The 25375-nt window shown below is 47.4% G+C and overlaps 1 protein-coding gene across 3 annotated transcripts in view; it reads left to right on the plus strand.

The window, feature by feature from the left end:
- The window catches only part of CYFIP2 (cytoplasmic FMR1 interacting protein 2), a 126528-nt gene that overhangs the window by 89052 nt on the left and 12101 nt on the right, over positions 1-25375 (plus strand). For all 3 annotated transcript variants that reach the window (XM_084763956.1, XM_084763955.1, XM_084763957.1), the window contains 5 exons: positions 2332-2475; positions 4095-4185; positions 5366-5496; positions 22187-22259; positions 22986-23080. In XM_084763956.1, the coding sequence (XP_084620082.1) occupies positions 2332-2475; positions 4095-4185; positions 5366-5496; positions 22187-22259; positions 22986-23080 (534 nt within the window). The remainder of the gene's footprint in view (positions 1-2331; positions 2476-4094; positions 4186-5365; positions 5497-22186; positions 22260-22985; positions 23081-25375) is intronic.

The following is a 25375-nucleotide window of genomic DNA, read 5'->3' on the forward strand; positions in this document are numbered from 1 at the left end:
CAAGAGTCTGTCTCACAAAGACAATAAGAACAAAATAGGATCCTGGCATTTGGACCCAGCTGTGACTGTTCTTACCCTAGGGCCCAATTTGTAGCCTCACAGGATGAACACAGAGATTTGGATAGAAAAAGGAAAAAAAAAAAAAACAATAAACTGATTGCCATCACTGGCCACCCTCATCCATGCCCATCCCCCTGCTGTGCAGAGCAGAAATCCCTTTCATAGGATGTTTGGAGAAGATTTGGGAGGGTGTGCGTTCCTGGGATCATAGGAAAATCTCAGAATCAGTAGTATGAGTGGGAATGAGCAGGCTGTTAGCTCTGTCATCTGTCTCCCTGGCCACGGGCATACTGAAGCTTTGTCCTCTGGCGTTCCCTTAGTATGCTAAAGCTCCAGGAGAAAATTCAAAGCATCATTCTGCATTTTAATCTTTGAGAAGTAAGTAAATTAGGCTATGATATAAAAAGTGGAGGCTTTGTTGCTTTCAGATAGGGATATAATTACATGTAGTAGTAAAATGTACTCGGCTTTGTTTGGGCTGAGATAACAAGAATACTGTAGACCGGGTGACTGAAATAACAAGTAGTTACTGCTTATGGCTTGGGAGGCTGGGAATTCTAAGTTCAAGATCACAGTATAGGGTGCTGGCAGATCCAGGTCTGGTCTGCAAATGGGCGTCCTATTATATGGCATAGAGGGGGACAAGATCACATGTCTTTTTTTTTTTTTTTAATGGAGACACTAAGTCCCATTCACCAGGACTCCACCCACCCCAAGTCCCTGGCCCTTCATGCCCTTACATGGGGGCTTAATATTTCAGTGTGTACATTTGAGAGGGGACACCGCATCAGGTCCGTCCTTGCCCAGATCATGTTTTCACAAGTCTTCACAACTACAGCAAACAACTCCCATCTCCCTTGAAAGGTCTATGGCCCTTTCCTGTTAAGCCTCTTTGGCCACTGGACTCCCCTACTCTGAAGGAGACAGAATCAGGCTTTGATGATGAGACCCTGGACCAAATCTCACCTCCTACCATTGTGCATGTGCCTTACAGCCCTTTGCACATTCTTGTTCGGTATTTGTTGCCCCTTACAGAAGCACTGAGGTAGGTTTAGTCTTCACATTAAGGCATTATATGACCTGGTTTCGCGGTTCATACAGTCACAGTCACACATTTTCATAGTCATAGTGCACACATTTTCAGGAGTCAATGTGGACTTTAGTGGACATCATATTCAGAGATTTCCCTCCCTACATAAACCACTCCCTACATTTAGAAATGCGTACCAGGGATAGAACCCTGAGCCTCACTTCATGCTAGGCAAACAGGATTTCACTATGCAGCCCGAGCTGGTCTCGAATTCACAACCCTCCAGCCTCAACTGCCCAAGGAATAGGATTGCAGATGTGCACGGCCACAGCCACCTTGGAAACGTCTCTTGAGCTCTGTCTGATTCAGTTAGGCTGTCCCCAGGGGTCCATAGGATGATGGCGGTCCATAGGATGATGGCGGTCCATAGGATGATGGCGGTCCATAGGATGATGGCGGTCCATAGGATGATGGCGGTCCATAGGATGATGGCGGTCCATAGGATGATGGCGGTCCATAGGATGATGGCGGCCCGAGACCAGAGCTCTCGGCCCCCTACCAGTGCCCATCTAAGCAGCGCTACCCTGTGTGTATTCTGCATATGAACCCTTATGATTTCTTTCCTGGGATGGACCTACTGCTCTGCAAGTCTTGACACTGCTAACTAATCCAATACCCATCAGTCTCAGGGTGGGAAACCAAGGCTCAAAAAGCCTGCTGATCTTCCTGGGCTCTCAGACGCCAATCTCCTGACTCCCAGGGGGTAAGCCATTCCCAAATCCCCTCATCTCATAGATGGAAACAGTCAAGAGCAGAAGACGGGGGCCAGTCAGCTGTTCAGTCTCCTTATCTATCCAATCTCTAGATACGAAACTTCCTCTAGGAGAGAGGCAGTCTCTCTATCCCAGACCATGGCTTGATTCAGAGTAGCCTCAATCTGTCTACAGGCACTTAGAGGTGGCAGGCTTCCTTGTAGTCTTGCTATTTACCTGGAAGCCCTTGCCCCTCTTCCAGTGTGCAGCAGCTTCTCCAGCCTACTGACGTTTGCTCCACTAGTCACTGGCCACATCTCTCTCCAGGACCAGTGTCTTGCAAACGTGTTCGTGAGGTCTTGACCTGGTATCAGCAAGATCCCATTTCTTCTCTCAGAAAAATAGCTGTCAGGATGCCCCTGTCCCCTGCCCTGCCTCCAGCATCTGTTCTGGCATCCTCACTCACTTTCTCTCAACCTCTGTTTTCAGCCTCTCAACATTGCCTACAGCCACATCTATAGCTCCTACAGGAACTTTGTGGGTCCCCCTCACTTCAAGACCATCTGCAGACTGCTGGGCTACCAGGGCATCGCCGTAGTCATGGAGGAACTTCTGAAAATCGTCAAGAGCTTGGTAAGGGGTGACTTGGGTGCTGCCATGGATATCCCTAGGTACAGTAGCTGTGCATAGGACTGGCTTTGCTAAACTGAAAGCCAAACCTCAGGTGCTCCAGCTCTGGTACTTGATGTTGCTTTAGGGAGTCCTTGGTCCTTATTTCTTGGTTGTTCATGCATGTCTTCTGATGTACTTCTTTCTACCTCTTTTTATTTGTGTGATGTGTGTGCATCATGTGCATGCAGTACCAACAGATACCAGAAGAGGGCAGTCAAACCCCCAGAACTGGCGTTCCAAGCGTTAGTGAGTCCGGCAATATGGGTGCCTCAGTGAGGGGAGCAAGAGCTCTTAACCATTGAGCTGCCGTTTCTCTAACCCTCATGGCTGTGCCTTGACCTTTCTGTGTCTTTCCATCTGTGGCTCAGAACTTGCTCCTTGTTTTTTTGCTGACTGCACTGAGAAATCCTGATTTGGGCATCCAGAGACAAATCACTACTCATTCTGCCCAGCTATGCTCTCTGTTAACTGATTAGCATGGTGGGTGAGCTGGGTGTGTAGCTCAGTTGATACAGTGCTTGCCTGATCTGTACAAGGCCCTTTGGTTTAATCCCTGGTGCCCCCCTCCCCCCAGAAAGCTGGCTGCTGGAGTGGTACCAACCCCTAATCCCAGTAGCTGGGAGGTAGAGATAGAGAGATCACAGGTTCAAGATCATCCTCAGCTACATAGTAAGTTCGAGGCCATCTTAGACTGCACGAGACCCTTCAAAACAACAACAATAATAACAACAAAACCACTTTAGCATAGTAAATGCATGACTCACGCACTGTCGGTTTTTTGCTTGTTTTGTTTTGTTTTTAATTCTCATGACCATGGCTGACATCTCTAATCAATCACCATACTCTGTGCCCTTGGGGTATCTTGCTGACCACTGCTCTCTATATTACTTTGGCTATCAGGGGGTTCTATAGCCCCGTTTCAACCTTCTGTGTGTGTGCCCCAGATACGGTCACCTGAACCCCCATTTAACTTCCTGCAGTGCTGCTAAAGTAAGGCCAAACCATGGAAACAAGATTTCTCTGGAAAGCTGAGTTCCTGGAGAGAAATCATTTATAACCAGCCATGTACAGAATAAGCCAAACCCAATGAGCTGAATTCTTTAGAAGCAGCCGTGAGAAGCTATAAGTCATTAAGGACTGCTGTACCAAGGCCGGAGTAAAACAGGAAAGTGTTGTAATAGATTAAAGATGTCTTGTCTTGGGAATGCAGAGGAGGAATGTGCTACGATTTTTCCATGGTTAAATTAGGTTATGTGCATTTATCTCTATAGTTCCCTGCCTATTTTTCATTCGGTCTCCGTAGCGTAAGCACCCCCACCCCTGAAACCCCCACTCCATCCCACATCCATTGTAAAGTCTACTCTTTTCCTGTCTATAAAGGACAAGGGGAATATCCCCCTCTTTTAAATGCTGTGTTCATAAGTCTCAACAGAAACCTGGTACCACCCCCCACCACCCTCATCCCACCTCCACACCCCCCCACTACCCCCACCTCTGCCCCGTGGCCCAGCATTCGGCCCAGAGGTGCACAGAGCAACACGGGATTAGCCCACTCACTTATCTGGACTCTTTGTCTTCAGCTCCAAGGCACCATCCTGCAGTACGTGAAGACGCTGATAGAGGTGATGCCTAAGATCTGCCGTTTGCCTCGGCACGAGTATGGCTCCCCAGGTGGGTGACAAGAAAGGAGTGCACATCCAAGGAAGGGCAGGGCTCTGGTCTCCTCCTCTGGGGTTTCACTCTCTAAGTTGCCAGGCACCTGACATCTCTGGGTGTGCCTGCCAATGATCGGATGTCTTGGTCCCCTGAGCAGGGACTGTTGCTCTCTGTCAGGGGTGGTGGATGATCTCGTGAGGATGCCTTCTGGCTGGCTGGCTGGCCAGCTGACGTTGCAATGCACGTGTGAAGGCATTTAAACTAGCCGTTCTCATCCTGTGGGTTGCCACCCCTTTGTGGGTCAAACGACCCCTTCACAGGGGTCACCTAAGACCACTGCAAAACACAGACACTTACATTACAATTCATAACAGTAGCAAAATTACAGTCATGACATCACAACAAAATAACTCTATAGCCAGGGGTCACCACCACATGAGGAACTTTATTAAAGGGTCACAGAATTAGGAAAGTTGAGAACCTCTAGTTTAAACAGTGAAGAAAAAAGTTTTCATGTGTGGTTTTCAGCCCCTCTACCACACCTTCCTGTTTACCTATTGAGAGGTGGCTGGTACCCCAGGGGAGGTGGCATGTGACACAGATAAACTGAAGTTGGAAAAAATTTTTTAACTATATAATATAGGATAGATAGAAGCTATGCATTTAGTGCCTCATATTTTTTGTTTCCAAAGGTGAAGACATAATTTTCCATACGAGTGTGATTGAGAAGAGGAAAAGGATAAGGCTCGAGGCTTTAGTGTCCAAGTCTAACTGCACCACTTCCTGGCTGCGAGGCTAGAGGGGGTCACATACGCTCTCTGAACTCATCTGCAAAGGGATGATATTGTCTAGTTGATATTATGAGGATTAATAAAGGAGACATTATCAGTAGAATGCCTAACTCAGTAGATGATGCCTATAAATAATAATCTTGCTGTTAGGAGTTCAGGTCCCTTTTGTAGGGACAGACAGGCCACAGCTGTTCCATTTGAGATTACGGATGAGTTTCCTTTTGCTCCAAATAATTTGTGCTAGCCTCCTGCTCTTTGTTTAGTATTGACCTTTGTATGCAATCTCACCCTTAAGCTGGCAAGTTGATGATTGCTAAGTCTAGGGCTGTGGCTCGGTTGTCACCGCCCATAAACCTGGCTAAACTGTGCCTGTGTCCCCCTGACCTCCCTTTTGTGGTCCTCAGGGATCTTGGAGTTCTTCCACCATCAGCTGAAGGACATCATTGAGTACGCAGAACTCAAGACAGACGTGTTCCAGAGCCTCAGAGAGGTGGGCAACGCCATCCTGTTCTGCCTCCTCATAGAGCAAGCTCTGGTAAGTCCTGAACTCCCAGAAACCATGGAGTCCCCAACCAGGAGGGACCACACACACACTGAGATGCCAAGGCTTCAGCCCTGACATGTATGCTTTCATTTGTGAAGGTCAGAAGGCCAGAGGAGGCAGAGGTTCTGAAGACACTCAGTCTCCTTGGTCCCAGCGCTGGCTGCACTCCTCGCTGCCTGGACCCAGTCCTCAGAACTGGTGGCCAAGTCATAGTTGTCCCTTCTTTTGTAAAGCACATTGCCTTAGCCAGCACTGTGCTGAAGGAAGAAGTGGCAGTTGCCAGCTGCTGCCTGTGTCCTGTGTGTGCTTGTGACCAAATGCAACAGGCTTGCAAATTACAACCGAGGTCTGAAAGCTTGGCGAGTGCTCGCTGTCTGCAGCAGGCAAGGGAAACAAACAAAGAAAGCACAGAAACTTTATCCAGGGAACTTATGCATATTTATGCAGAGAGCCACACATTTAGGAGTGTGCCCAGATAAGGACTGTTGCTGAGCATGCTTTGTTTAAGGTCATACTTTAAAAAGATGTATAAACTGGTTTTTTTTAAATGTGTATGAGTATTTTTGCCTCCATGCATGTATGTGCACCATATGTGTGCAGTACCTTCAGAGGTTAGAAGAGGCCATCAGATCCCCCTGAAACTGGAGTTACGGATGATTGCAAGCATCCTTGTATGTGCTGAGAACCAAACCCAAGTCCTATGCAAGAGAGGCAGTATTCCTAACTGATGAGCCATCTCTCTAGTCCCTGTAAAGGATATTTAAAAAACTAACGTGATGGACAGAAATGCCTGTAGGCGTGCTCAATTGTACCATAAAGTTTTAACTGAAAATAAGAGGAAATTCTTTGAGGATACGAGTTCCCAAAGGTGTCTGCATGGCTTAGTGCTGTCATGTTGCCATGGAAACAATATTTATAATGTCAGTCGTGCCGTGAGGACCAAGCACAGGGTCCAGGGGGAACAGCAGCAACAAAAATTAGAAGCCAGTGTGGTATGTATATTAACTGACTATGAGCGTTCCATAGTCTGGTTAAGGGAAGGTTTTTTTTGCTGTAGATGTGAGATAAAGAACAGCCGAAGCATCTGGAAGAGTCCAGAGCAGAGAGAGAAAGTAGTAGACTGGTCATGGCCAGCTAGTCGGACCTGGCTTTGAGAGGAGCAGGAACAGAGCAGGGTAGGCGAACATAAAGAGAGGAGGGGTGAGGGTGGAGACAGGGAGAAGAAGAGACAAAAAGAGGGAGACTGAGGCAAAGAAAGAGGGGACGACATAGAGGGCGTGGCTGATGCTGCAGGACTGTAAGTGGAGGGGAGGGCAGCCTGTGAGCTGCAGGGACTTTGAGTAAGGGAGGAGGGGGGAAGGGCTAGGATGAACTTTGAAATGTGCAGCAGGCACTCGTGACACTGAACGAGCGAGCGTGGAGGCCAGCCTGAGCTTCGGTGTGCTGGTAGGCACCACAGATAACCATTTGCCCCTCCTGCCTTTTGGGATTTGGGGAGGATGGAGTTTCCATTGGACCTGACAGGACGGGGACTGGGGCCAGGGCTTCCCTGCAGAGTGCCCTGGAGAATGAGTGGGAATGTCATTACAGAAGCTGTTGTAGGTGGGGGTGGGGGGGGGGGCGGCTCGGCATCTTCAGCTCCTGGAATAGGAGATGAAAGAATTAGCCTGCCATGTCTCTTAAAGGGTGAAAGAGAGATAGTGAGTATCAGGCAGCAAGAGATGAACAGTAGTAGCATTATAAGAACCGAAACAAGGATGCCTGCCTGTACAGATACATCTCAGGAAGGCTAGGACTAGCCCCTTTGCTGACTAGTGGGTCACCTGCATTCCTGGCCCCATTCTACTGATGCTGCTTACCCAGAGGCCCTCCTCGTTCTATCCTACATGTCCCCCATATGTGATGGACCCAGTCTTCATGGTATCCTGTGAGAGGAAATGGAGAAGGGTACCACATGGGGATGGAGGGATGTGGGGATATGGAACTCTTCAGGCACACTGGAACGCACTCTGGGCATCTCCTTCATCTACACACAAAGCATTGGTTACTAAGAGCTGACTCAATGACCACTGTAGCTCTAGCTAGTAGAGAGTAGCCACAAATAAGAGCCAGGCATCTTTGTCTTTATTCTGGAGAGGGAGAGAAGCAAAGATCTCCCAACAGGGTGACTGCATAGGGGAAGGGCAAGAGACAGGCAAATGGTAGGCCGCCTCTGGCCACAAGACACTGGCAGAAGCTGCTGAGCAGCTAGTGAGCAGGAGAGGGTGGAAAGCAGCCACAGGGCAGAGAGTGAAGGGCAAGAGCATGGCTGTTTGCAGCCTGGTCCATGAAGAAGAAGGCATAGGGTAGAGAGAGATGCAGCAAAGGAAGCAGGGTCTGTGAGGGCTGCAGAGTAGAAGGTGAGAGAATCATCCATTGGTGGCTGTGTCATCCCAGGTGAGCCTGGGCATGCCATGCTGCCTGTCCTCATCCTAATTTGGGGCACTTGGACCAGCTGCTCTCAGACCTTCATTGCCTCCACAGGCTCTAAATGGCACTGTGGTACATCCTCTCTGAGGAGTAATTGTATTCTCTTTTAAATGGACTCTGGAGTTGGCTAATGGCTCCTCTTCCTGATAACAGGTTCTTTAACACGTTCAGTGGGCCTGGGTTGCTATAGCAACATAGCCTTCAGAAGTCACAAGGATCAGTAGTAAAAACTGTTCAGGGCCTCAAGAGCACAAGGAGAAGGTTGAAGAGGGGAGGGCAGACATGTGACTCCCCCACTTTTAGAAGCTGTGAGTGAGAACCTCAATTCAGACCAGGAGGCCATCCTCGCACTGCAGGCTAACCTCAGAGGAAATGTCTCTCCCAGCTCCATCACTAAGGGCAGAAGCACATGCAGGGTCTGAGTTCTAGCTGACTCTCCCCAGCCCCAGAGCAGGCACACAGCAATGTGGAGAGTGCACCAGCAGCAGAGACAGACTGAAACATAGAGCTGTGTGTGTGTGTGTGTGTGTGTGTGTGTGTGTGTGTGTGTGTGTGTACCCCGACCTCGTTCCTAGGGGGCTGGGCAAAGCGAGGTGACACAAGCTGGAGTCACGCTCGCCAAGGCTGAGAGCTCTGCTTCCTACTTGGACAAATGGAGAGGTCGGCAGCTATCCTGTGCTTGCTGGGGGTGAAAGCAGGGCAGGAGAGTACCAGAGTTTCTGCAGCTTAGGGAGTGGAAATGAAATAAGTGGCACTCCAATTGTTCCCATTAAAAAAAGGCAAAGAAAGAGAGAAAGGATGGGAGGAGATGGGACGGGGTGGGGGGGTGGGGTAAGGATGGGGGAGGGGTGGGAAGTGTGGGGGGAGAGGGGTTGAGAAGAGGAGCTAGGGTAGGAGGGAAAGGGAGAGGGAGGCAGAGGGAAGGAGCTGGGGGTGGGGGGGGAAAGGCCATAAAAGAAGAGCCGGGTAAGCGGAGCATCCATTCTTCTGAAAGACTGAAGCCCTTAACAGGAATAAGGTCAAACCGTAGTTCTTCACCTACAGTCTAAGATATGGTAAGGGAGAATGTAGAATAAAAAAAAAATGCAAGTTTATAAATAAAGATAGACAGTGAGGCTGCGTGTGTAAAATACGCAGAGCCTACAAAAGAACACATTAGGGAATAAATAGGAACTGATGGGGCTGAATGCTCAGCAGTCATTGTCTCTAGATTTCGGGGAAGAGACATGGGCTACAGTCAGTAGGGACATTGAGCTGCACCAGGAATGGCTGGAAATAGTAGACAGCCGCAAGGATCAATGGCAAGGTCCTAGTTCTGTGTTTTTCGCCACACCTCCTGCTTTCTCCTGATAGATGTTCGGCTGTCACTTGCCATGGCTTTCCTGTTGATAAATAAGCTACAGGCACCTTCTTTTATTCTGTCACCTGCCTTTCTAGAATGACAGTGGAAATTCAGCTTTAAGTTCAAGGTTTGAAGAATGGTATGTTTAGACGGACAAATGTATTTTTTTCTTCATCAAATTACACGCTTATGGATCTCAAAATTGAGGATGCGATATGAGTATGGAAGGCCTGGCATTTCTCCTTTCCTATGTGTGGGCCTTGTGTGATGTCTTTAAGGAACATGTGCAGCCAGGTGTGTAGATCTTAAGTGAATACCTTGTATAAGCACTGAGCCCACGTAACCCCCACCAAGTCTAGAAAGAGAACAGTCACCATGCTTGCTGTAGGCAGCTCTTCATGCGCCTTTCGTGCAGAACATCCGTGAAGCTCATCTCACTGGAATTACGCGGTATGGTTTCCCTTTCCTGTCTGATGTCTCACCCAATGCTTTCTGTGCAGCTTACACTATATAGATGGCTCTCATCGTGTCAGTAGGTGAGCGGAACAGTCTGTTTTGGAGGAACCGGGTGCTGATGACTAACCTTAACTTGCCATCTGATTGTGTCAGGAAACACCTAGGAGGTGAATAAAGGACACTTCAGGTTTATCTGTGAAGGGAATGTCCAAAAAGACTTAACTAGTCTTTTTACTTAACTAGTAAAGACTTCACTAGGGATGGCAAGCAATGACTCATCCTGAATGCAAATGGCACCATCCCGGAGGCTCAAGGATGTGGATGGAAAAATCGAGAGTTATGGGGTTGGGAGAAATGGCTCAGTAGTTAAGGACACTTGTTTTTGCAGAGGACTCAGGTACAATTCCCATCACCCACACGAGCCATTTGTAACTCTAGTTTGGTTTTGTTTTGTTTTTGTTTTTGTTTTGTTGTTGTTGTTTTCGTTTTTGTTTGTTTTGTTTTGTTTTTTGAGACAGGGTTTCTTTGTGTATGTAGCCTTGGCTGTCCTGAACTCCCTTTGTAGACCAGGCTGGCCTCGGACTCACTGTGATCTGCCTGCTTCTGCCTCCCGAGTGCTGGGATTAAAGGCGTGCGCCGCCACGCCCGGCAAGGTATCTGGCCCCTTCTTCTGCCTCTAAAGGCACTGCACACATTTGGTATACATACTATATGTGGGCAAACACTTATACATTTTTTGAAGAATATTTCTAAGGGTAGATGGGAAAGCCCACAAATGCAGACGTGTTCTCTCTGTGTTCTCTAGCTGTCACGGTACAGGCTTCTGTGCCTTGCCACACCCTCCCTGTCATGATGAACTGAGTCAGACCCAGACACTGCAGGCCAAAAGAAACTTTTTTCCCCCTTCACCTACGTCAGGCATCTTGTCACTAGCAAAGTGAGCACTGGGGCTGCTGACAGTTAGGACTGTTATGAATTAGATGTGGTAACTATTGAAGTATCTTTTGATGGCAATGTGCTCTCATTACGTAAACAATTGAATTGAATCACAGCCATCCTAGGTGTATCTCAGCATCCCATTGGTCTTAGTGGATCTGAGGGCACTGGGCCCTTGCTGTGTTGTTGGCCATTTGGACTCCTCCCTTAGGTAAAGTGCTGTTAAGAGCTCTGCTAACTTTTTAGTTGGATTTCTTTATTGGTTTGTAGGTGTTGATTACATATTATTGATCTATGCATAGCAGATATATCATAGCTGGCTTTTGTTGACTTCTTCCTAGGGGTTGAGATGTATATACCATTTCTCCCCTTCGTGGCTGGATTAGTCTTTCAAGATGACACAGACCACTGAGTGCATGATCTGGAATTCATTCTGTGTTTAGTTGAAGGGAGAAGTTCAACTGTATTTATTTTCATCTTGGAATAATGCCAGCCTTCGAGATACAAGATAAATGCTGTGTTGCTTTTTGACAGTCTTAGGTCTCAAGCCTGAGATCCTCCTGCCTCAACCTCCTGTGTGCTGAGGTCCCAGGCATACATCACCATGCCCAACTTGACTTTTGTTTGTTTGTTTGTAGAGTGTTTTTTGAGACAGGTTTTTCTGTGTAGCCGTGGCTATACTGAACTCACTTTATAGACCAGGCTGGCCTCAAACTCACAGAGATCTGCCTGCCTCTGTCTCCCGAGTGCTGGCCCAGCTTGATTGTTTATCAAGTGTCCATTGACAACTGGTCACAGTAGGCTGTTAACAGCTGTTGAGTCTAATCTGTTTCTTTTGTCATCTCCTAACCTTCGTGATTCCTATTTCCCCAACAACCACTCTGTGATTTCTTATTTATACTGTATGTGTGTGTGTGTGTGTGTGTGTGTGTGTGTGTGTTTTAACATAACAGCCAGTTGTATATTATACCCACATTCAACAGTCTGATTGAGACACAGAAGTCCCCCTCCTTCAACACACACACACACACACACACACACACACACATACACACACACACACACATATACACACACACACTTCTAAGACAGCCATCCTACCTACCTTTGCAGCTGTTACTTATTTCTGTTTTTGCAGTGCAGTGGGTCACAATCAAAACAGACACAGGCCGTTGATGAGAACCTATTCCTACAGTGAGGAGAGTCTAGACTCAACTCATGAATCAGGCACAGGTCAGAGTCCTACTGACCCTGAGACCAAATAATCCTTTGTTGGAGGCCTGTTCTGTGCCTTACAGTGTGCTGGGGTGCGTTTCCAGATTTTGTCCACTAGATGTCAGGAGCACCCTCTTCAGAGACAATGACCTTTCCAGTTACTGTCTGACCCTATTGAGCGTCCCTTGTCTAGGGCAACTTCACATTTTGCAGATGGTGAAATTAGACATTGCCAGATGGCTTCACAGACCGGCTAGTTTTTATTCTCACTCGGCCATGTTAGGGTGTTTTGATTTCCTCACATCTTTGGGAACTGTTAATCATTGTCTCTCTGTAATCTGACCTTTTGAATGAGTGTCTTTTGATAAAACCATTATGGTTCTGAGGTGCTGATGTGCCCAGGGTTATGGCTAGCACAGGAGATGGGCTGGGAGCCAGGCACGGTTGCAGAAGCCAGCCACTGAGGGACAGGACCGCGTGCACAGACGCGCTGGTGAAGGGAGTGAGGTGCAGGGGCTGGGTGGCTAACAGCATTGTGTTCTGCAGCTGAGTGACCCAGCCCCACACCTGACCTCCTGCCTCCTGCTTCTGTTTCACAGCCACTTCCCCCCTGCCCGCGCCCCCACCCCCACCCCCACCCCCACCCCCCGCCGTCTCTCCCCTCATTGGAGCATTGAAGTAAATTCCCTGTTGGAAAACTCAGATAAGCAGAAACTAAACAAAATCCCTGTTGTGTTAAGATAGCCGCTGCGCCCTTCCTGAAGGGTGTTTTTTCCAGATGCTTGTATGCCAGCCTTTCTCCTATAAAACTGGTTGTTCTGTAGTTTTTCAAAGTCTGGTGGGCCAAGCTGAGAAGAGGAGATGCTTCTGGAAGTGTGGTCAGAACCTGCGATAAGAGAGAAGAGGGCTCCTCAACGTCTTCTCTACACTCCCAACCCTTCGAACGCGCTGCAGCAATCAGGCCTTCCTTATAAGGGAATATGTGTACACTTAAATGCATACTGTCCAGGGAACTGAAAAGTTACGGTCAACAGAGGTTAGAAAGGTGTTGACACGGGCTGGTCCCAAATGGAGACTTCGCCCTGCAGGTTGTCAAAACGGAAAATGTGGATGCTATTAGCTAAGGGATCGCTACTTTGTAGGCCATGGCGTCTTGGCTACAGGTCTCTCTCTGGTTGATCAGATACTAATCTGATCCAGGATGATAATTCTATTATTCTCTCGACAGCCAAATGTATGGGGGTGGGGGAGGGGCGGGGTGCTTGTTATCTATGGCATTATTCAGAAGAGGTGGCTGAGAAAACAGCACCCACGTTGCAGCCCACCCTGGAGGGGGCAACAATAAAATGCAGATTTATCTATCTCGCCTGCACTGCAGAGAGCTGCTGGGACCCAGGAGCCTGTGCAGCAGGGACAGATGTGGCGTGTCCCTGGGTGAGCTCTTCTCTGCAAATAGAGGCTCAAATGGCGGCTGAAACCAGCGCTCATACTTTCCATGCAGAGGGTCGTGGTGGGTGTGGGAAGCCCGACTTCTGGCCTGTTCCACTCACACTAGCAACCTATGTGTCCATATAAGGGAATGTTTAGAGCTTGTGCTTGCTGGCTAGGCCTGGCCCCGAGCCCCCTTCATACCAGAAAGCCAGAGTCCAGATGGGGGTTTGGAGGGAGGTGCTTAACCTCATTCGCTAAGTCGGTTCTTCTAGCATGCCTGACAAAGGCAGACACCTAGGACATGAGTGGAATTTGTCTTTTTATTGCCTCAAGACCCAAAGCCAGACGTTACTTAAGAAAACACTCTTGAGCTTGGTAGGCTGATTCTAAGTCAGTCAGCTAAAAATGGTGATTTTTTTTTTTTAACCCAAGAACAGAGCCAAATGCTGTTTTCCACATAAATCTGACACCGATAGGATCACACACTCTTTTTTTTTTTTTTTTTAGTATAATCACTGTGAATCCTTTTAATACCCTTTAGCCAAGAGAAGCCAAGTCCCCAGCCTCAAAGATTCAGCAAACTGTGCATGTACTGGGTTTTGGCGTTTGGTGGAAATCGCCTCAATTTTAAATGAAGTGAAGTGTAATAGAAAAAAAAATTTTTTTAAGCAGAGAGCAGCACAAAAATTAGCATACAGACCCGCTGAATACTTTTGATGTGGGTTCGTTACAAAACATCACTTTTGGATTCGGACTCCAAAAGCCTGTTTACTCTCCTTTAATTCTGCTGACAATGAATAATTGTACAGTAGGCCTGGGTCCTATTAGCTCTCGTGTCACCGCCTCCCTCACCATGATACATTAGCGTGTATCGCAGGAATAATAGGCATTGGTGTGACACTTGGTGGATGCAGATGGTTCTAAATAGCGGTCCTCATCATCAGCTCCACTCGCAGTGTCACTGCAGAAGCAACGTGAGCATACTGCAGTCCCCAGGTGAGGTGGCACTGCAGTCCCCAGGTGAGGTGACACTGCAGTCCCCACATGAGGTGGCACTGCAGTCCCCAGGTGAGGCAGGAGACACTGAAGCCTTGTCTTTTGAGACAGGGCTCTTGCTATGTAAGCAGGGATGGCCTCTAGCTCTGTCCTGGCTTAAGCATTTCTCTTGGTAAAGGGGCCTCTCACTGTAGAAAACTCCTCCTGGGGGCTGGGGAGATGGGTCCGTGGATAAGGTCCTTGTGAGATAAGTATGAAGACTTGAGTTCAAAACACCGGACCCTGGATGCAGTAGCACACATTTGCAACCTCTGTGGTCCTACAACGAGATGGAAGGCAGAGACAGGAGGGTCCCTGGAAACTTATGGGACAGGACAGCCTGGCATGTGCAGCAGGCACAAAAGCCAGTGTCTAAGGCTAGAAAGTGAAGGCCAACATCTGACCTTGTCCTCTGACCTTTACACACGCACCATCAAACAATGAATACATATGCACACACACCACACACATGAATACACATGCACACACACAATTGTCCTCTGACTTCCACACATGCACCATCACACACATAAATACATACACACAGCATACACATTAATACACATGTACACACACCACACATATGAATTCACATGCATACATACCACACACATAAATATGCATGCACACACATTACACACACGAATACACATGTGCACACACTCTGACTTCCATACATATGCTGTTACATACACAAATATAGATGCACACACACACACAAGACTTTTTAATTCTTCATTGTTAAAAAAAAAGGCTATTAAAATATTTTATGGACAAATGAGACTTTGATTACTACATGTTCGACGCTGTTGAGAAGTTTTTACTTTTAGGTGATCTCAGCGCTTGCTATTGAAGGTAGTTAGTCAGCAGCATGGACCTGGGTTTTAGGAGCCCTGCCCCTTGCCTGGGCAGTGGTGGCGCATGCCTTTAATCCCAGCACTCGGGAGCCAGAGGCAGGCGGATCGCTGTGAGTTCGAGGCCAGCCTGGTCTCCAAAGTGAGTCCAGGACAGCCAAGGCTACACAGAGAAACCCTGTCTTGGGGTGGGGGGGGGGGGGGGGGAAGAGCACCGTGCCTGGAAAGCTCGGGCTGAAGTGACTCAGTACCTTCAGTGTTCTTTCAAGTGATTCAGAACAATTACAGCCACTGTGACAGAAGATCCATGGGACTTTCCATGCAGGTCTGTGGCTTTGGAGGAGGAAAGAAAACCCACTTGGGACCAAAGCATTAGGAAAAGCAGTCAGAGCTTCAGCACACAAAGAAGATGTGAGGTTATTAGAAATGTGCATTTCTCCCGGCCACCTCCACTATGTGGGAAGATCTTCCTTGGTCACATGTGCCCGAGAGCTCCTCTTTTCTATCTCGTTTACCAAGTCAGGGCCTCAGCTAGCCCTGAACTCTGCCCTAACTATTTGATTCTCCACCAGCAAGTGTCAGTTCAAGAGCAAGAAAGCTCTAAGGCCTCTGGGAAGTTGTTCAATCCAGGTTAGAAGAGGCCGTGTGGACCCTCCAGGTAGTCCTGAGAGAACATCCTGTTGGCTTTTTTCCCGCTGGTCACAGCTAGAGGGCTTGCTTTCCATTTCAGGGCCTTTCAGGAGAAGAAAAAGCATAGTTCTTTCCTCCGTTGTGCTCAGTATGAGGAAATTGTGTCAAACCTAACTTTTCCATCTGCTATGCAGTCCAGCCATGTGGCTGCGTCTGCAGGTATAGCTATGGCTAGAGAAACTAAGGTACAGTCATCACAGGTCTGTATCAGAGCAGGGCCAGATCCTACTGTCCTTGACATCCACCAGCGTGTCATCACGTCACCATCACCATCACCACAACCCACACGCATCTCTTCCAGGAACCTTCTAGCACAGTGTCTAAATCCTGTTAGTGACTCACTCCTGGTTTGAGACGTCCTGACCTTCTGTGGGCACACTAACATGCAGATTGTTGTGCCCTGTGGACACCCCAACAGAGCACTTACGGAGTTCCCCACGTGTTTGTTTCCTCTTTTGTACTTAGAAGGACCATGAGTCCAGTCTGCCTCACCCACTGCCACTTCTGCCACACCTCGCAGAGCCTGGAGCACAGTCTATCCTACTACTGTGAGGAAGAAAGGCTTAAACTGTCTGCCCTGCCTCCATCCTAGTGGCCAACATGTGGAACCTCGGTTTTATCTCTAGATGGTATTATAGCTCTCTGCTCTACAGTTTTCTCACTGACCTCTCTTGCCATGTGAAATTCCAGTCCCACGCATGGTGGCCCCTCTGAGAAGATTCTCAGTTAGTGTTATTGGTTGGCTTTGCATCAAAAACACAGACTATGGCCGACAGTTCATTCCTGAAGCTTAGTGTGGCTCCTGAATGAATGGAGTGGGTTTTCCAGCTTTGACAAGCTAATGCAGTGTGCCCCAGAGGAGCTTGGGAAGCTCATAGAGCGATGGTTCTCAACCAGTAAGCCGAAACACATTTGAGGCTCGGATGACCTTTCACAAGGGGGTCACCTAAAACCATCAGAAAACACATAGTTAAATTATAATTCATAACCGTACAGTTGTGAAAAAAGCAACAAACACCATTTTATGGCCGGGGTCACCACAACATGAAGAACTGTATTAAAGGCCCACAGCATTAGGAAGGTTGACAATCCACTGACCTAGAAGGTCAAAGGTGAGTGTGGAGCTTTGGGGATGGGTCAGATTGGCTAGGGAACTTTGTGAGCATCGGGAAGGAGGATTTGGGAGGTGGAGACTGACCGCCAGAGGGTTGCAATGCTTTTGAATCGCATCAGCAGATCTATAAAAAAAAAATGAGTTGCCTGCAAAGATGTTATTTACACAAATTCAGGATAGAGGTTATCTGGGAAGGGAGATAGCAGTGGTTTCCTGCTTATTTGACTACAGGGTGGCTTAAGACTTGTCATCCTTGTCGGGGGGGAGGGTCGGTGGAAGGACGGGTGCAAATGCCTGTGGATGCCACAGGCCAAACTTAGGTGTTGTTCCCCAGGCACTACTTATCTTAAATTAAAAAAAAATAATAATGCAATAGGGTCTCGCACAAGCCCCAGGTGTCCTCCTGCCTCCGCCTTCCCACTGCTGGGACTACAGGTGACACCGCCATCCATGGCTTTTCTACAAGGCTTCTGGGGTCGCAGTCAGGTCCTCAAGTGCAGCAAACACTTGACCCGCTGAGGCGCCTCTCTGTTCTTCTTTAACTGCATATGAAAGCAGATCTCTGTGAAGTCAAAGGAAGTTTTATATGTGTGCACGTGGAGACCGGTCTTTCTGGCTTTGACTTCCTGTCCTCAGCTGGGTTTTGGCTGCTTTCTGAATATCTGAAACTGGTAGTTTATGTTGTCCTCGCAGTTCTAGAAGTCAGGAGGTCCAAGGTTAGGAGGGGTTGTAGCTGCTGCTGCCTTTTGCTGGTCGGACCCTGCTGAACTGAGGTGACAAGGAGGGTCATATGGTGAAGGTCCTCCTACTAGAGACGCCTCTCTAGGTGACACATTGTGAGCTAATCCCTTCCAAATACGCTTAACGGAAGATGGATGATTACGTTTCAACATGGGCTTTATTGGAGGCACACAATGGTATTGGCTGAGCTATTGGCTGGTATGTGGACTGCCACCCAGCTGTGGGTGGTGAAGGGAGGTGGCCTGGGTCTAAATGTCTCATTGCTTAATACCTCTGTGGACCTAGGTAGGAAGCCAGGATTACTGAGTGTCTCAGTGTCCTCCCCCATAGAGTGGCGACAGTGAGACCTACTGCACAGAGGGTTTGAAAGCTGAAGACACAGGTAGGCAGTACGTGGACATATCAGTGTTCAGTGAGTGCCTCAACTTCCCTGAAGATTGGATTCTTATAGCCTCCCTGTTCCAGCCAAGTGTCCTCCGGGACTGTTTACTCCACCATCTGTATCTTGTTCTGCTTACATTGCTCTTAATTACATGTGACGATGAATTGAGCAATGCAGATGTGTTTATGATGAAGAGCGCCTCTCCCCACCAACCCCCCTGAGTCCCCAGCATGTCCCGTCTCGATCACTGCCATTTCTGCCTCTTCTGGTTTCCCCATAACACTTAATAGACGATAACCTTCGGCCTGACAGCAGCTTAACATGGTATTTACGGACTGTCTGGTGAGAAAGATGAGATTCTAGCTCATCGCTGTCACTCCTCGTAGTCAAATGCACCAACCCTGATAGCTGTTTTCAGAAGTATGATTCGGTGCTATGACTATTCCATAGAAGACCCTAAGATGAGGAAGGTGACACTTAACAAGTGTCACAACCCCCTGCTCCTGATATCTGCAGCTTTGTGTTATCACAGCAGTGTGTGTGTGTGTGTGTTTAATGATATATTTATATTTTGTTCTGTGATTTGTCCCTAAATGTGGCTTAAAACAAAACCAAACACTACTTACACTACACCTATCTGAGCCACATTCCTGCCTTCCCAGGAGCAGGATGTGGGGGCAGGGGCAGGGGCAGGGTTGAATTTAATATTAGTTGCTTTTTTTCCCCCTAAGCTTAGTTTTAAGAGTAATATACAGTTCATGTGCAAAATGTGATTCTATAATTAACAGGGTTTTTTTATTTAAATAAGAAAGAATAGGGTAGAAAATGTAAGAATACTTGAATATTCTATTATATGAAGCATTTGTTTAAAATATTTTATAGTTCAGATCCAAGAGAACTGATTTCCATCATCAGTAGGGAGAAACGTCCAGGCCCACATAGGAAGACCCTAACTCAGAGACATTCTAATGTCTTAAATTTCTCACATGTCTGCACACCTAACTTTTAAATTTTTTTCCTTTAAGACAGGGTCTCCTCTAGTCCAGACTGGCCTCACACTAGCTATATAGCCCAGGATGACTTTCAAGTATTGATCCTCCTGCCTCCACCCCTAAACACTAGACAACCATCTACTACCTAAGATATGTCCCTGGCCCCTGAACCTTCAGCTTTTCTTCTGTGTGATTACTGGTCGCCTGCTGTATACCCAGCTCCGTGTTCATCTTTGGTGGTATAGCGAGGTTGGATTCCAGTGAGAGGTAGCAACTTATCAGTCACATGTAATATAAAAGACAGACTGAGCTCAAATTCTGAAAGGGGAAAGCATGTGATTCTTAATGGATATTTAACAGTGGCGTGTGTGGGGTGGAGGTTCCCAGAAGTGTCCTTCAGGGTAGTGGTATTGGAATTGAGAGCTGAAGAAAGAAAACTCAATGCATAGTGAGTCAGAGGAGAGGGGAGGGTTCAGGACCATGCAGGAGAAGAACACAAAGCTTCTGTGATGGGCACATGTATGGCCACAGAGCCAACACGTGTTAAAGACCACTACAGGGTGGGCTTCTTGGGCCAGGAAAGGACTTTGTGCAGCGAGGAGTGGCCAGGTGGGCTCCTGACGGTTGCCTTGAGACACTGATCAGAGGCGAGGGAAGCCAGCCGTCAGCCCTGGCCGCACAATTGCCGCTTGTTCTGTCCTTCACACAGGCCTTTGTCTGTGCCCACTGGCTGTTTCTATCTGTGGCAATGATCTCAGCTAATGAACAGCAAACAAGTACCTCCCACACAAGGTGTGGGGCCGCCTCATTATGCAAATGGCTATTTAGTTCCTCCTCTGGGACCTTCCTTCTTCTACTCCCCACTTCTCACCCCCCTAGACAACCAGCACTGCCAAGTAGAAAAGACGTAAGGAGGACAGCCACATGCAAGATTCCCTTGTCCTCTAGACTGCACGCTTGGGGAAGACAAGGCTTCAAAATGGGAAAAGGAAATGCCTTCATCTCCCACAGAGTCAAAGTTTGATATGTAAAATGAACTGCGGTGCTGCTTTGTTCTTCTAGAGCCTTCTTTTTCTTCTCTGAGCTCTCAGGTGGCATCAGTTTGTCCACATGAAGGGAGGAGAACTTGACGATTCAGGGAGCGGACAGCCTTCTAGTGGCATGCTTAAGGGCAAAGGAACTTTGTGTAAGAAAGACAAGACTGTGACTGTGTGATGACGGGTGACAGGGTGACGTGTACTTGCAGTGACTTAAATAGCTCCCCTCTACACTGAGAAATCTATAATTAAGCCGTGCCATCAAGGCCCCACATGATGTCATTGCTCCCCACCCTTTAGAACCTCATGCAGTGTGCATGTACTGTGGCTCTCTTTGTGGCTCTACTTCAGCTTATTGGCTGCCCACAGCCTTTGCACTGGAAAGCTCGCCTAAATCTATATGGCTAGCTTCCCCCACAGCCATCCTGTGTTTAGCTTTTTTACTCCTTCCAAATTAACTCTTGCCTGCTTCTCAGTCCCTCTCGTGAGCGATCACTATCTCAAGTTTTCTTTGTGTCCATAAATCTTTACATGAATTTAGGTGGCATGAGAGCAAAGATGTAGTCTAACTTGTTCAACATCATCTTTGCATAGCCTAGAACCATGCCTGGTGTCTTGTAAATATCTGCTGGGTGAGTGGATGGATGGATGGATGGATGGATGGATGGATGGATGGATGGAAATCTGCATGATTGGGTAACGATCATGTGGACAGATGACTTCATTTATTCATGTGAGGTAACAAACATTTACCCACTTAAGTGGTCATCGATCAATTATCATACGCAAGGCATTTAATCATAAGTTATTGCTGGGACTAAGATTAAAAATAGAGATACTTCAACACGGTCCTGAAAGAGTAAATAGTGTTAGAATAGCCAATGAGGAAAGCGTTGAGAGAGACATGGGTCAACAGAACATAGGTTAACTGCACTTGAGAGCAAAAGAAGTGAAAGACGTGAGATTCCTGTGCCCTTCTGTGAGCAAGGGCTTGGCAGAGGGGGAGGGGGAAGGGGAGGGGGCCGGCCTTACAGGTGTGGTCAGTGAGACTCCAGCAAGGAGTCAAGTGTCTGTGCATCGAAGTCTGGATGGAAGCACGGGCTTAGAAGATGGAAGGTACTGAGCGTTACTGAGTGATGAGAGCTGGGGAGAAAGTCAACGTCTAAGGGATAGTCGAAAGTATCACCTGCGGGGATGCTGAAAGGGGGATGCAGAAGGAATGTGGAGTGATTTACAGTTTTCAGGAAGGTATTTCAGGATTCCCCTCACTGCTGCTCTTCCAGATGCCCAGGATGGAGGGCTTCATCCATACCTGGGCTGGAGGAAGCCCATGAGCCCCTACAGTTGGTGTGTAACATGATAAAAAATACTCTAGGGATATAGACCTTTGGGATAAGGTAGCTCACTAAGTAGACCAGCCTAGCTATCCAGCGAGTGCCTGGAATCTGCCTGCGTGTCTCACCAATGCTGGGATTATATGCACAAGCAATCATACTTGGCTTTCTACAGAAGTGCTGGGGCTCAAACTCAGATCAAGCACTTGACCACCTGAGACATCTACATCTTCCCCACCCCACACCCAACTGTGTCCCAGCTCACATCTTCTATCCTGTAGCCCTCAGCTTTGTCTGGTCCCTCTATCATTCATCCATCTTATTCAGCAAAGTCCTTATAGGATGATGGTTTTAAAAAAATGTGTTGGGCTTTCATCAGCTAGGACTGAGCTATGCAGCTTCAGATTTTCTTGGTCCTCACAGCAGCCTGTTGAGCCAGATTCTGATCCCATCCTCATTGTGACAATAAATAGACTCAGAGAAACCAATAAGTTAGGTTTACAAACCAATTGACCGGGTCATGCTGCCAATGAGAGTAACCCAGGATTGGACACTAGAGCCAACAGAACTGGGGGGTCATGATTTTAGGAGTGAATTCTATCTAATATAACTTGAAAATCATTTTCACTTCCTCTCCCTGCCTGTCTCTTCAGTCTCAGGAGGAAGTCTGCGATCTGCTCCATGCTGCGCCCTTCCAAAACATCCTGCCCCGAGTCTACATCAAAGGTAAGAAGCCAGCAGTGGCATCACCAGCCCTCTTGCATTTGAATTAGTACTCACTTAAGAAAATATCAGTATACATACGGACACGTATGTGCCATAGGATGCACATGGAGGTCAGAGGACAACCACTGATGGTCATCTTCACTTTTCAGTTTGTTTGAAACACGGTCTCTTTGTTGTTTGCCACTGTGTGTCCCTGGCTAGTTGACCTACAAACCTCTAGAAAGTCTCCTGACTCTACCTACCATCTTTGCCATAGAGTGTCAGGATTACAGACGCACGCTACTTTGTCCACCTTTTATATGCTTCTGGAGATTTGAACTCAGGTCTTCACAGTTCCCCTACCCTATGCTCACTTCCTAATCCCAGTCAACTCAGACTGCAGTCATCCGGGAAGGAGCTTAAAGTTTTGGATGCCTGTGGAATCATTAAGGGATTGGAAGTGGCACCCTAGGCCTTTTTCTTTTGAGGTTAGCCATACCATGTCACACAATCTAGCCTTGGAGTCAACTCCTCAAGTGATAGGGAACTCACCGGTTCACTAGACAGATGGTTCTGTCATTGATGCAAGCTCATAGGGAGATAATCCTTCATGAGGATCCCACCACAGCCTGCAGAATCAAGGAGAAAGTTCTGCATGCTCTAAGTTTGGGGGTGCAGTGACAGCATCAGGGAGAAGTCTTCCTCCCCAAACTACACACTCTTTCTCTTCCTTTGTCCCTTCTGCAGAGGGGGAGCGCCTGGAAGTCCGAATGAAGCGCCTGGAAGCCAAATACGCCCCACTTCACCTGGTCCCCCTGATAGAGCGGCTGGGGACACCTCAGGTACAAACCTTGTATTGTGAGCCCAAAGGATGGAGAGTTTGGGGGTCTACCCTCATCATTTTACATAGGGAAACTGAGGCACATAGAAGGGAAGAGTATGTCCAGTACCATGCAGGCTGGGATGAGGTTTATTTCCTCTTGGGCTTGAGTTCTTTCTTCTCCATCCACTGTTGTGAGTGATGCTAAGAAAGAGGGAAGGGGATCTACATAAAATGGTACCCATCACTCCCCTGCCAGGTGCTAGGAATTCTGCAACACGGTCTATCAAAATTAAAACTCCACACACTCGTGAGTCCACATTTCACATCCAGGTATCTTTCTCAAGAAACCCAAGATCAGGAGAAGCTGGGGCCACATGGTTTGTTGTCTGCAAGGTGTTGGTCCGGCTATGTGCGGCATCCTGTGTAGGCACACTGTGCTGGTAGATTCGGCGTTCTTAAATCCATAAGGATGGAAAGGAAAAATTACATTTAACTGCACCAATCAATGTGTCTAGATCTTAAATTCAAGTTACATTTCCCATAGCATTTTCAAAACATCCACACACCAAAAGCATGTAAGTAAAATGTCCCCTAAGAACTTCTGGAATGTTCCAAACCCAATTGCCTCAGGGTTTCTTTTGCTGTGACAAAACACAGCAGGAGGAAAGGTTTGTTTGGCTTATACTTCCATATCCTTGTTCATTGTTAAAGAAAGTCCGGGCAGGAGTGTGGAGGCAGGAGCTGGTGCAGAGGCCATGGAGGAGTGCTGCTTTCTGCCTTGCTCTTTATGGCTTGCTCAGCCTGCCTTTTTTTATAGAACCCAAAGCCACTAGCCCAGGGATGGTGATCTGCTCCATAGTGGGCTGGGTCCTCCCCCATCAATTACTAATTATGAAGATGCCCTACAGGCTTACCTGCAGTCCAATCTTTTTAAAAAATATTTTATTAATTTATTCATATTACATCTCAATTGTTAGCCCATCTCTTGTATCCTCCCTTCCTCCCTCCCACTTTCCCCCTAGTCTCCTCCCCTATGTCTGTGACTGAGGGGGACATCTTCCTCCTGTATATGCTCATAGGGTATCAAGTCTCTTCTTGATAGCCTGCTATCCTTCCTCTGAGTGCCGCCAGGCCTCCCCATCAAGGGGACATGGTCAAAAATGGGGCACCAGAGTTCTGTGAAAGTCAGTCTCCACTCTCCACTCAACGGTGGAGAATGTCTTGTCCATCAGCTAGATCTGGGTAGGGGTTCAAAGTTTACTGCCTATATTGTCCTTGGCTGGTGCCATAATTTGAGCAGGACCCCTGGACCCAGATCTGTGCGTCATAATATTCTTGTAGGTTTCTAGGACCCTCTGGGTCCTTCTATTTCCCCATTCTCCTATGCTTCTCTCACCTAAAGTCCCAATAGGATGTCCTCCCCTCTGACTCACTTTCCTGGTATGTGAAGACTTTCATGGGACATGCCCCTTGGGCTAGTGTCTCAATATAAGTGAGTATATACCATTTGACTTTCTGCTTCTGGGTGAACTCATTATAATTTCTAGTTTAAATCATTTGTCCACAAATTTCAGGAATTCCTTGTTTTTACTAGCTGAATAGTATTCCATAGTGTAAATGTACCACAGTTTCTTTATCCATTCTTCTACTGAGGGACACTTAGGCTGTTTCCATGTTGTGGCTATTATGAATAAGGCAGCTATGAACATGGTTGAGCATATGTCCCAGTTGTGTGATGGAGTATTTTCTGGGTATATTCCAAGGAGTGGAATAGCTGGGTCTTGAGGAAGCCCTACTCCCATTTTTCTGAGAAAGTGCCAGATAGATTTCCAAGGTGGTTGTACTAGTTTGCATTCCCACCAGCAATAAAGGAGTGTTCCTCTTTCTCCACATCCTTGCCAGCATGTAGTGTCGCTTGAATTTTTGATCTTAGCCATTCTGATGGAATCTCAGTGTCATTTTGATTTGTATTTCTCTGATGACTAAGGAGGTTGAGCATTTCTTTAAGTGTTTCTCAGTCATTCAATATTCCTCTGTTGAGAATTCTCTGTTTAGTTCTGAGCCCCATTTCTCAATTGGGTTATTTTGTTCGGTGGTGTTTAATTACTACAGTCCAGTCTTATGGCGGCATTTTCTTAATTAAGGTTCCCTATTCTCTGATAGGACTTTAGCTTGTGTCACGTTGACATACCACCAGCCAGCACACCTGTGCACCATGGTGGTGACCTCTGAAGTAAGACAGGGCGAGAGACTGGATGGGAGGATGCAGAATCAACAATGATTTGAGTTTTATCTGTTATGTTCTAATGTCTTC

Source organism: Acomys minous, assembly GCF_964271855.1.
Source record: "Acomys minous genome assembly, chromosome: 16".
In the NCBI taxonomy this organism is placed as follows: Eukaryota; Metazoa; Chordata; class Mammalia; order Rodentia; family Muridae; genus Acomys; species Acomys minous.